The 13,331-nt window shown below is 44.9% G+C and overlaps 1 protein-coding gene across 10 annotated transcripts in view; it reads right to left on the reverse strand.

Annotated features, from left to right (window-relative positions):
• Positions 1-12,772, reverse strand: part of SYNRG (synergin gamma) — a 501,862-nt gene extending 489,090 nt beyond the window's left edge. For 4 of the 10 annotated variants that reach the window (XM_085649490.1, XM_085649489.1, XM_085649487.1 and 1 more), the window contains exon 1: positions 12,613-12,772. In XM_085649490.1, coding sequence (XP_085505616.1) covers positions 12,613-12,683 — 71 coding nt within the window. In that variant the 5' untranslated portion in view covers positions 12,684-12,772. The remainder of the gene's footprint in view (positions 1-12,612) is intronic. The other 6 variants (XM_085649495.1, XM_085649494.1, XM_085649491.1 and 3 more) reach the window with 3 other exon arrangements.
• Positions 12,773-13,331: the final 559 nt, after the last annotated feature.

Below are 13,331 nucleotides of genomic sequence, written 5' to 3' on the forward strand. Positions count from 1 at the left end.
TTCAATTGTAATGTGCCTCACATTTTACATGGGTTCCAATAGATCAGAGTTCATGTTGACCCAATTCCGTTATGTTCTTAGTTTACAGGGTGCACAGTAACGCTATCTTTTGTTTATTGCAACATTTTCTTTCCGGTGCTTAAACGCCGTGTTATGGGATTATAGGCCGGGTGGTTCCTATCTTTATGAACCGTTGCCCCAGACACTGTTGAGGGAGGGCGACAGGCACTCTGCAAGTTGGGGGTGGCGGGTGGTTTTGTACCCGTTGTGCAGGGAGGGTGTTGAGTTCTGGGGGGTGGGGAGGGTGGGGGTTGTCGTCTTTGGGGTTTTGTTTATTGTACTTGTGAAATGCTATTATTTGTTTTCCTTTTCATCAATGGGTCTGATCGTACTATGCACCTACTCCCTCTTTTTGTGACATGCTATGCTCAGCACCAGAATACAGTGGTATCACAATGGGGAGCACTAGGGATACTTCGAGTTCAGCACACATGTCCACTCATGGGGGCTACGGGAACCCGATCAGTCTCATTGCCGCATGGCGTGCTCCCCCGCTTCCGCTGTCCCGATGACACAATCCTGATCCTATCCCCAGATAATGGTGGGGCATAAGAGGGAGCTCGCCAAACGTGTAGTGGAATTGGAGGAGGACATCCTGGTTAAGGAAAAAGCCCTTGCGTCTGCTCCTGGCCCGGACGCACAGCATGCATGAAATATGGTGTGCCTGGACTTTCGGCAGCTACTGACGGAAGCTGCCACGATGCGATATCTTGCCACCCGTCACAAGATTTACGAGCATGGCGAGGCTAGAAAAAAAAAGAGCGGGCATCCCGATGGGTTCACTGTATAACTGGTGCGGATGGTGTACTCCTCACTGATCCTCAACAGATCGCTGAAACGTTTGCCACTTACTTCTCATCGGTATATACTCATGCAGAGACATCCCAGGCCCCCATGGCTGCGGATCTCTTGTCCACTATTAAAGTGGCTCGTCTGTCCACACCTGACAGTGACTCCCTAGAGTGTGACTTCACCGAGACTGAAATTCAAAAAGCAATTTAAGACGTACATTCAGGTAAAGCTATGGGACCCAACGGGCTCCCAATTGAACTCTTTAAACCAATGGCGTCCAAGCTCTCTCCCCATTTATTGAGCATGTATACCGAAAGCTTTGAACTGGGCATCCTTCCAGCCGATGTTAGGACAGCCTCAATTGTGGTTATACACAAGTTAGGCAAACCTGCGGAGGATTGTAAATCCTATCGCACTATTTCCCGTCACTCCGTTGAGGCGAAAATACTAGCAAAATTATTGGCCAACAGACTCATCCCCTATATTACCGAGCTGGTACATCCGGAACAATCCGGGTTTTATGCCAGGAAGGAACATGGCCATGAACCTGCGGAGACTGAATGGAGTACTTGGCAGAAAAGGTACGATCAGCGAAGATGCTATCCTGCGGTCAGTGGACGCCACTATGGCGTTTGATACCATAGAGTGGGATTTCCTCTTCGCAGTACTGGCTCGGATGGGCTTCGGACCTAACTTTATCAAGTGGATCCAGCTACTTTATTCCCAACCGACGGCGCAGGGAAGTCAATCACGTCCCTAGAAATTTCCCATTGCAGAGGGGCACAAGACAGGGGTGGCCCCTGTCGCCCCTACTCTTTGCCCTTGTATTGGAGCCACTGGCTGTTTGGATCAGGGGCGACCCGAAGATACGGGGGCTTAAAATGGACAGAGGATCGCATTTCGCTCTATGCGGATGATATCCTCCTCTATTTGGCCTCAACCTCGCAGTCCCGAAGTCGGGTTCTCCACAAATTTCATATATTTAGTGCCCACTCGGGGTATACGATTAATTGGACTAAGTCCCAATTATACGTGTTGTGGGGGGAACCGCCACAAGAGCCCTAGGGGCTACGAAATACCTGTGGCATTACGGGGCTTCAAGTACCTCGGCATCTTCATTACCCCAGATCTGACCTTATTTTATTAATCCAATCAGCTAGGGCCCTTGACCCATCTGAGATCAGACGCTAAACATTGGCAAACTCTCCCACTGACGTTTCTGGGGAGGGCAGCACTTTTCAAGATGCTAGCGCTACTGCGCTTTCTATATGAACTGCAGAATACCCCCAATGTGATCTCCGATGCATATTTTACCAGTATTGACAGCGTATTGCGAGGACCGCTATGGGAGGGGCAGGTGCCACGTATAGCCATGAACAAACTTACAATGCGATGGTGGTATTTCCTTGCCCGAAATGCGGCTCTATTACCAAGCGTCTCAACTGATTGCGGTTAATAGGTGGGTTCATGGGGAGTACGATGATCCGAACTTTCGCACAGACCGCTGGCTTTTGGGGCTGGGAGGATACAATAGAGCACTCTACACTAACCCCCGTAAGCTTCACCTCACGGGGCCCCGCCGAAAAGGATGTGTTCAAACAGAGGGTGCCACAAGAAATGGTACCATAAGTGGGGGGAAGTGGAATAAATACAGAGGCGATATAGGTTTGTCTCCTTCAATTGAACTGCAATGTGAAAGATGTTTATTGTTGGATGAACCTGGAAGTGGTGCTGCGATCTTGCCCTAAAACATGTAACTACCGATTCGACAGTGAGATGCCACTGGATATGTGCGTTGTTTGTAGGCCTTTATCCCTTAATACCGAATGTCTGTTGCACTGGCTTGACAGTGTCACTCTGGCTTATCTTTGGGAAGTGCATGGTGCTTATCGATTGATTTCTGTATTGCAATATGTATCATTTTATTGCAGACTCAACTATTGTTTTATCATTGCCTTGTACCTTATTTTTCTTTTCCTAATAAAAATTGTTTACAACAAAAAAAAAAAAAGGGGCAGCAAATTGTGGTGTTTGCTGCGCAAGACAGGGGTCCTCTTGGACATCAAGAGATTTGATGACGAGGGCTATCCCTCTGCGACCTCCCCTTCCCCATCCATACCTTCCCCACAGAGTGGGAAATTGTCAAAAGAAGTGGCAGACTGTCAAGCGGAGTCATAGAGCACAGTCTTCCTACCCGACCTCAGCAATGGAAGTAATAGTCCTGAACAGCTGGAAAAATAGAATCTGGAACAAAAGACAGCTCAAGTATCATGCACAATTAATTGAAAGAAGAGCTGGAAGTGAAGACGAAGACCTAACGAGCCTTGCCCAATCCAGGTGGCACATGGTTTAGGGTAGGTGGGGCAGACATCTGGCGGGACATTAGGGCTGAGGGAGCACAGCTTAAAGCTGAGCTGATTCCAGACCACTCTTTGAGAGAGAACTATTATTGTCACAAAACACAGTAGTATTCTCACTAATCCCAAGTACTATACTAAAACTCATCAAGGTTCACTCCGTTAAACTTGCTTTCCTCACTCCAACCTTCCCAAACCCCGAATGCTTGGTCCAATCCTAAAAAAGACATACATTTTGAGGGATGATTATATAGGCCCAGTTGGTCAGACACAGGAGGAAAAGAGGTTAGAGATAACAGGGACATCAAAAGTAATAAGGCCTAGAAGATTAATTCAGCTGTATACAAAGCCAAGCGGCAGAAAAGGTAGGTGCATTACTTTCCAATGTTCATTCTAAGTATTGTTGATCAACCAGAAGGTCCTGAATTCCCTTAACAAAGGTCACCAGGTGTGGAGTGATTACAAATACGCAGCCCAGATATAGTCTTCCTGCAGGAAACACATTTGCTTAGCCAAGATCAATTTTGAATGAAACAACAATACCCCAATTAATGTTGGGCCTCTGTATACACAGACGACTGGGGAGGCTAATAATAATAATAATAATAATAATAAAAACCTCGGGTGGGGGTGGGAGATATCAATATTAAGAGGGTCTCTATCGTAGACTCTACTGCACACTACATAACAAACCCTACATGCTCCTAAATTTTATGCCCCCAATGTGTGCCATAACTGATTTAGACAGAAAACTATGTGCACAACTGGGGGATGCTAATGTGACCTGACAATAGGAGAACACTTCAACCTGGTCTTGGACCCTACCTCTCGCGTGCACATTACACATTCACCAGTAGACCACCTGTTGGTATCAGACTCCCCGATCCAATCCCTAGAAATTCCAACATCTTAGCTACCTCCATCTCTGAGAAAGCTAAACTTGATATGTTCCGAGAGGCAGGGAGTAGGCTGTAGGGAGGGACAAACTGGAGACAGAAGCGTGTGACCCTACAAAGCTCAATATATAAAGATACTCAGGAAAAGCAATCCCTGATTTTTTCAAACTACTGGCACCTCAGTGGCCACAAGTATAGAATCAAGACAAGCAAGTGAGAGGAAAAGGATAGAAAACAATCTCACTTTGGGTTTGAAGGAACTAAAACATATAAACAAACAAAGCCCAACTAAAAAGAGTCAAAGGCACCTGCTGAGGCCAAAGTAGGGCCCATAAGACCAACAGAGCACAGACAGCTCTGCTGAAGATGGGAGGCTATTCCATGAGAAGGGAGACAAGAAAATGATACCCTTTTGACCATTGTAAGTATATATTCCTAGCCAAAATAAACATTGCTTGAATTAAGAGGATGAATAAAACTTGTACAACAAGGAGGCAAAAGCCTGAGAGGCATTTGGGAAGGTCTTCCTTTACATGGAAGATCAGACAGAATTGCGGACATATAGAACTTTCTAGAGGGGTGTAATTTGGCAATATTGCCAACAGAAATGAGCAAAACTTTAGACAGAACCACAGAGGTCTCTGAAATCAAGGAGGCTCTGGAATCTAGGCAGAAGAACAAAAAACTGGGCCTGGTGGCTTTCCAATATTCTTTTATAAAACGTGTTTCCCCTCGAATGAGTAAGGTAATGATTTCCCCCCTGTAATAACTTTGCTAGCGATACTGGCCTGACATGAACCATGTTAGAAGTGTACATAATCCTTATGCTCCAGTAAGGGCACGATGAGAGCGACAGCACAGCCCACAGGCCTATAGCTCTTTTAACAACAGATGCAAAAATCTTTACAAAGGTCTTAGTGAACAAGGTAGTGGATAGAAACTAGTCAGACAGCCTTCATCAAGCAGAGACAAGGATGCTATAATAATATGTGTATTGCACATTAGGAAGAGGTCAACAGAAAGAAAATTCTGGCTATTTTACTTTCCCTTGAGACAGAGAAGGTGTTTCACCAGGTCAGCTGGAGATTTCTGGAAGCTGTCTTGGAGTATCTGCACATACTCATAAGAATGAAGGCCTGAATCAATCAATCAATCCGTTGATTTGTAGAACGCTGCTGATCACCCAAGGGGAGATAAGGAGTTGCAGAGGGAGGCCATTCCATATTTTCGCTACGATGTAGGTGAAGAAGCACCCTCCGCTTGTGCTTCTGTTGATGCGGGAAGTGTGGGTGAAAGGGAGGAGCAGCTTAGTTGTCTGGCTGGTCGGTCAAGTTCAGGTGGTTGTTCTTGTAGGCAGGTCCTAGGTTGCATAGGGCCTTGTATGCGTGGGTCAGCAGCTTAAACTGGCATCTCTTCTGTACTGGGAGCCAGTGGAGTACCTGGAGGTGAGGGGTGATGTGGGTCCATTGGGGAAGATTGAGGATGAGCCCAACTGCAGGGTTCTGAATGGTCTGTGGTATCTGGAGGAGGTGTGCAGTGATCCAAGACTAGATAGCATTGCCGTAGTTCTGCCTGCTAGTGAAGAGGGCTTGTGTGATGGTGTGTCTAGTGTTCAGGGTGAGCAACTTGAAGATTTTTCGTAGAATGCACCGAGTGAAGAATCAGGCAGAGGAGACTGCACTGATCTGGGATTTCATGGTCAGGTTGCTGTCAAGGATGATGCCAAGGTTTCTGCAATGGTCGGGCAGGGAGGGTGCCGTTTCCGCAGACCACCAGGAAGCGTTTCAGGGAGTGGTGATGTTGCAGAAGATCAGTAGTTCTGTTGTGTCTGCATTGAGCTTCAAGTAGTTGTCTCATCTAGTTGAAGACGCTTGTCGTGGATCTGTGGTAGCCGATTTTGGTGGCAGGGAGGTTTTTGGAGAGGGAGAGGTTGAGCTGAATATCGTCTGCAGATGATATGATGTTGAGTCCGTAGATCTCACGATGTTGGCCAAGGGAATCATGTAGGTATTGACGAGGGTGGGGCTGAGGGATGAACCCTGAGGGACACCACAGATTATTTCCCTGGGTTTCGAGGAGAAGGGAGGCGAGTCGGACTTTGTGTTCTTTCGATGAGGAATGAGGCAATCCAGTGGCAGGACAAAAGTCTCCCACAGTGGCAGTCGGAGTGAATGAAGTGAGGCCCTGGCATTCCCCCTGGAAAAGGGTTGGAGGCAGGGATGCTTGCTTTCCCTCGTCTAGTTTGACCTAGTAGTGGAACTCCTGGCGAAGATAATTAGGGCCGGTTGTGACATCAGGGGGAACCTCGTTAAGTGGGGAAAACTGCAAGGTCTGTCTTTTTGAAGATGATGTCCTGTTTAACCTGACGTAACCAGACAGCATAGTACCAGCAATACTAGAGGAGCTGGACTCGTTGGATACTTAGCGTGCATCATAGAGAATAGAAGAAAAAAATAAGAATCAACACCCTTAATCTCACCATTCCACGGAGTCCATTTTGTACCTACAACTACATTCACTAGTCAGATGGGAAACCCACTCATTTAGATACCTCAGTCTCAGTTCAACCAAGACACTACAAAGCTGGAGAAAGGCTAACTGGTCCGACCTACGTAAACAACTTTGAGGTCTCGAGGAGATGGTGCCCTCCTCTATGTATTATGGTTTGGGTGTTAATGTTCTTAAAATGAATGTACTCGCTATGGTTCTCTCCCTCTTCAAACAGCTCCTAGAAAGCATCGACCTAACTAGGGGTCACTTGATGTGGCGTCATCTCTTGGCATTTGTATGGAGAGTTGGCAGCCCCAAAGTCTTTGAGAGGGTCCTAACGGCACTCAAAGAAAAAAAAGGGAGGACTGGCGTGCCCGGATTTCCTGGATTCATAGAGAGTGGCGCTTCTCTTCTCTGTTTTTATCTTAGTGGACGGCGAGAAAAAACTGCTTTTTAAGGAGAGAACAATGGTAGGCTGCTCAAAATATGGGATCTAGCTTGGTTAGGAAAGTCACAGCACCCATGTAACACCTACATAGCCACTCTGGTGGGAACAGTCCTGGAAATATGGGCTCAAGTAGCAGTGAAGGGTGGGATAACCACATTCCCATCAACCATCACTCCAATCCCTCATTTATATTGGCAATGAAATGAAGGGTGGACATGTCTGACACAAAATCATTTTCGAAGTGAAAATCTGAGATAGGCAAGCTCAAAACCAACAGAATCCAATGCACCCAACTTCATTACTGGGCACTCTCCCTCCTTCTTGATCTCCAATGTCTACAGGACCTACAAGATCCTTGAACCACTGTAATAAGTTAATCCGTTAATATGAGAGTTCCAAAGGGCTGATCTCCAACACCTACAGCACACCAAGACACCCCAGAATGCACTACTAGAGTAAGTGGGATTGAGTATAGATTGCGAAACAGATGTTATAGGACGACTGAACACATTGAGCACATCTTACATACTGCTTCAGATCAGTGTTGGAGATGTGTGGAAGAGAAGGGTACGATCCTCCACATATTGTATTGTAATTGCATTTATATAGCGCTTACTACCCCTGACGAGGCGTTGAATCGCTTTTTCAGTGAGTAGCAAGCTACTCCGGGACCCATAGAGGATTAGTGTTGAATTAGTATAGTGAAACATGCAAGTAAATTTTAAGTGGTGGATAGGTTAGTCAGTTATTTGGATTCGGAAGGATAACAGAAGGATAGCAGAAGAATAGAAAAGGGAAAAAAAAGGTTTGTATTTATATAGGGCTTGTTACCCCTGATGGGGTGTTAAGGCACGCTACTCTGGAAACCCATAAAGGATTAGTGCTGAATTAGTATGGTGGTCATGTATAGTTATCCAGACATTCTGGGATGAGATGCTGGGACATTGCCAGGGTACACTGGGACTTCCAGCACTGGCGGATCCAACTCTTCTGGGTATATGCCTTGAAACTATGGGGGGGGGGGGGCATGATCTCGCACAACTAAACTGATACTACACATGCTAAGTGTGGCCACACAATTTATGACCGTATTTTGAAAGAAAAAGGAATCCCCCCACACTCCCCATCAATCGCACTTTGGTTCAAAAAGCTATGACAAGCCTTGGCGATATATTAATCGATTTACAATGTATCTCACAGTGGAAATTCGAAGTTAGACAGAGGCCACTACTCCACTATCTCTCCAGATTAGAACCTTTATGCTTCAAGCCTCCATGTTTACAAGCACTCCAGCTATTCAAGGGACCTTAGCTTCCGCATCTGCTCTGGGTGTCCTGCTTCTTTCCTGATCAGGAAGTCAGGAGCATTGAGTTACAAACGGGGAACCTTACCATCTTAAGAGCCCTTACCTTGCACCAAATAAGCACAATTTACAAACTTTAGAAGCAACATGACATGCAAACCCCATTAGCCTAAACAAAACAATAACATCCTACTTCCCTCCTGAGTTAGTGGTTCCGAGTTGGATTATAGTTTGTACGGAGGGAGGAATTGGGGACCGACAGGGTTGTTTATATTACTATTGTTTCATGTTCAGATATTTCAAGCTTCTTGCTAGACTAACGGTCACGTATTTTACTATGCAATTGTCTGGTAGAAAAACCATATAAAGAGCAAAAAAAAAAAAAGAGCAAAATTACTCTTTTCTTCAAGGCTAGAGTCACATTAGGATAATAAACGAATGTGACATTGAAACCAGTGTAAACAAATAAAGAATAGGAAACTACGCAAGTAAATAACTGACCATACATCAGCCTATGATGCACAATATCCACTTAAAGTAAATGAAAACCAAATGCATTAAACACGTTCTAATCAATTCTTCTATTGAAACCAACTTTTAATTACGAGATCTGTATCAACAAAATACAGAGATGTGTATGTTAAATTTACTTACAATCATATGAGGAAGAAAAAGGTTTACAGAGTTTAATTAAAAGTAATACAAACAAGCAGTGTAAAGCGTAAGAAACTGCACTACTAGTGAAATAGCATCATGAAATATTCATCTTTTCAGCTGAGGTTTCAATGAGAGAGCTGATTAATTTAACAGTGGCTGAAAATAGACTCTTCCTAATTGAATTGCAGCTTAAAGAATGGAGTAGCAGGTTACATTAAACTATTCAAAACCCCCAACATGAAATGTTCAATTTAACAAAACAAAAAAATAAACGTTATTACATTCATCACAAACACAGTGTACACATGTGCCTCTGAATACCTATCTGCATACATGAACATCATTTCTAATTTCAGTGCAGTAATTAAATCACGTTTTGGGACACCTTCTCTCAAACAGGAGATCTTTTCAGTTATTTGTGGGACATTATAGATACGCTCCAATTAAGAAAGGCCTTACAATCTAAGTTAATCAGGAAACTACAGCTGACAACCCTCTTCCTACTTCACTAACAGGCCCAGTTGTAAGTGGTATTTGGTGACTTAACACGTTATAAGAAGTCAGAAATAATCTATAAGAGCAACAAAATCAAGTGGGCACTCAACGCCATATTTGACATAGTCAACCGTTCAAAACTCATTCACAGGTAGGTAGCCCATGGCAACAATGTCATTGTGTTAATTTGGTTACAATCATTTTATGAACTCAGGCCGTCAGTTTGGAACCATTTTTATGGCCGTTCTGGGGGGGTTGGGGGGGGGGGGGTCCTTCACAGATCCTCTATCGCCTTTACCTTATTATATCTCTGGTCTTCCTTAGCTCATCTGCTGCAGAATTGCTATTTTAAAGTATATATTATGCTGACGATTTCTGGCTTCAACACAACATATGGAAACAAGTAAAACAGCTTTTTCCTGATTTGCTCTGGACTTCAGAAGACATAGGTGGAGAAAGTGGTCTTAATATTAATCCACCAAAATGGGCAAAGTAACTCACTTTTGTGGGAAAATGGACTTTAGCCACATTCTCTATGCTTGGCTCCTAACCCGGTGCTTTAAGTCAGAAATCTAGGGACAGTGGTGGACTCCAAGCTTTCTCATATTGTTTTACCAATGTCCTTACGGCGATTAAAACAATGCACTGCTGAGTAAGTCTTAATGAGAGAAAGATTAAAAAAAGGGTAGGATGTGGCGCAGGACCCATAAATGACAGCAATAAGATTTAGTAACTCTTGATATTTGTGACTACCATTTCTGGAACCTGCACCACAACTTCCAATTTCTCTTTCTTTCAAGACTCTTACTCAGAAATACGTTGATTCAATCACATTATGGGGGGGGGGGGAAATTTATGGTGTTCTACAGAAGGGCCCATCCATTTAGGTTACACGACTGCTCAGGATAGGATTAATGTGTAGAGTTGAGGAAGTGCCAATAATAAGTCTAACTAGATTAAGTGAAGGATTTGATGTATCACTATCAAATCTCTATTCACCCTAGCTTAGCAGAGTTCAATAAAACACTTTGGTCGCAGCAGGCTTTTGTGTGTTAAAACCCAACTCACATATTTGCGAGCAGTGGGGGAACCGGTAAGGAACACCATCACAGAAGGGGACGTGAGGAGCTTTGCAAAATTAAAAAAAAATTGTAAATTTGATACTTTTATAGCGCACTACTCACCCACAAGGGTCTCAAGGCGCTTGTACGAATACCGCTGTGGAACCCATCCTGGCTTTCCCTGTGAGGCGTCCACTCCTGGGCACCCCCAAGGTGGAGGCCAGGCATCCTTAGCGTTGTGGGGGCCGTTGTGGAGATTAAGCAAGCTATTGCCCAGAGTTGCAGAGTGGGACTCCATGATTGGAATGGCACCAAGGCGAGAATTATCAGGTCCGTGGAATTTTTGAGCCCAAGACCCGCCGAGGCGGGGAATTGAACCCTGGTCCCGGGCTAGACCTCTGCATCAGGGTCTGCCGCTCTAATCATTGAGCCACACTTCTCCGCAATGGCTCAGTAATACAAATATTTTGCTGTGTAGCAGGCGCACATACACAAACATCAAAAATTAAATTGCCTCTATGCACCCTCTTACATTTGGGAAATAAGAGACATGGGCACACAAAGGGAATTGGCTAAGGATCACATCTCTTCATACAGTGTGGGAAGCCAAGATTAAAAACTACGTCCTGTTTTCTACGATTATACTATTTTTACGATCCCCAATTAACCCACCCAATGCATCAACAGGAACACTTGGACATGTAGCTTGGAAGGAACCTTTTGGAAATCGACAAAATGCCAACTACAAGGGGTGAAAGCCCATATTAAAATGTAAACAAATTCCCTAATAGGTTGAGGCTTCAATTTAAGAACGGCAATAGTGCAGCACTCCTGTCTGCTATTCACCGTGTCAGTACGTTGTCTGGATAGTAAACAATCATGTATTGTTTCTAGCACAGAAATAAGAGAGTTAACAGAATCTGTATATTTTAAACCAGCAGTTGTTTTACACATCGGTTTAATGTTACCAGCGATTAAAGAAACAAACTGCTACTACGTGTGTCGAGTACTAGGTATTCGCTGCAGTTCTCTAGTATTCTCAGTAGAAAACAATAACATTCAATAAAAAAGCGTACCGCTTTTGAAGCACACGCTGAAAAATCCCAAACTGAGTTTTTAAAACAAATCCACGCTATTCTAATTCTTATTTAAGTGAAATAAGATATAATTGGCATTACCATGACGCCCCTAAGAACACACTAGAACGAAGTTGAGATCTCACTACTGGGATGTAAAGCTCTTGCAAGAAACTATTTACTGCTCACAGATGATGTGAAGTGCCACACAAGGGGTGATTCTTAACTGCATGGGTTTCTTGACAGCACGGATACAAGTATAAATAAAACATGGCATCTTATTTTTGAAGGCAGAGGTTGTCCTTATCAAAGTGCATCTCTTACAGTATATTCAACCACAGATCTGTCTCAAATACACCACCTAAGTCAACAAACCTCATCCAACACTGCTCTTCTTTCCATCAGAGAATCACCACACACCTCTGGATTATGCTTCCCCGGGTTACCCAAAGTTTATCTCACTCGGCAGCATCGTACCCAATTATAACAGAGCCTGCATTCATAACTACTTGCCCCAAAGTTCACCAAAGCCCATATAACTTAAAACAGCCGTCAACTTGGATGAAAAACTCCTAAAAGCAAGCTTCTCTCACGACATTGAGCGTCCTGTACATACCTAAAGCAGAGACCTCACATCTCACGCATCCCGTGTAAGAATGAAGTAGGAGTAAGAATCAGCTGTCAATCTAGAAGTAGGGTGCTGACACTCTACGGAAGCGCACAGGGGATATGTATGTCATATCACCGACACGTATAAGGCCTTGGACCCATGACAGCGTGTGAGATGCAGCAGGCAATCGCCTAGTGCAGTTCTCTGGTCGTCATAAGTGCAGCAGGCAGGACAAAGAACACATCACTGTGACTGCTGGCCAGGCCTGTAGCGGTGTCAGGCGGAGGGCAAGTGGGCAGAGCCCATTACCTGTCAGTGTTCTAGGTACCTGTCGAGAACGCCCGGTCGCTGCCTTTGACAAACGTACCTCTGGCACAGACCGCCTTCAGTCCGTTGACGAACTCCCGACTCTTGCCTGTTCCTCTCAGTAAACGACATCCGCAGCTGATGCAGCTGGAAGACCCATGAGAAAAGAGACGCTGTCAGTGACTATATTTCCGCCGACGAGAGCCACCCGGGCTGTACCCTGCGTCAGGATACGTCGCTTCCTGTGGGCCGGCCCAGCACACTTTTCTTTGCAATTTGATAGTGAATTGGACTGGACAAGCAGTCTTTCTCACACGAGAGTCATCCGGGCTGTACGCTGCATCACAGCCCCTCGTTCTCTGCGGGACCGTCGGTCAATATATTTGCGCTTTAGAGTGGCTTTTGTGCTCGGTCATGAACATGGTACTCTGTTCCCCGCGCCTAAAGTTACAGGCGCGGAAGACATAGTAACAGTAGAATAAGATTTACGGGGCACAAGGCAGCGCCGTCAGCAGCTACTGCTCTCCTGGGGTGGCCCTGGACAGCCCTTCAAATACCCTGCAGTGGGGTTTGGCTGCCTCTTTACCACCCACTGCTCTGCTGGTGGTGGGCTGGGCTGCCCGACAACCACTGTTGGCAGAGGAGAAAGGTTCTATGTCGGCACTGGCAGCTTTTACAAGACCGGAGGCTCATATTGTGCATTATTTTCTTGCAACAGCAGCCAAGCCAATTAAAAACTACATTTCCCAGAAAAAAACTGATAACAGGACTACAAATTTT

The sequence above is a fragment of the Triturus cristatus genome, chromosome 3_2, assembly GCF_964204655.1.
Source record: "Triturus cristatus chromosome 3_2, aTriCri1.1, whole genome shotgun sequence".
In the NCBI taxonomy this organism is placed as follows: Eukaryota; Metazoa; Chordata; class Amphibia; order Caudata; family Salamandridae; genus Triturus; species Triturus cristatus.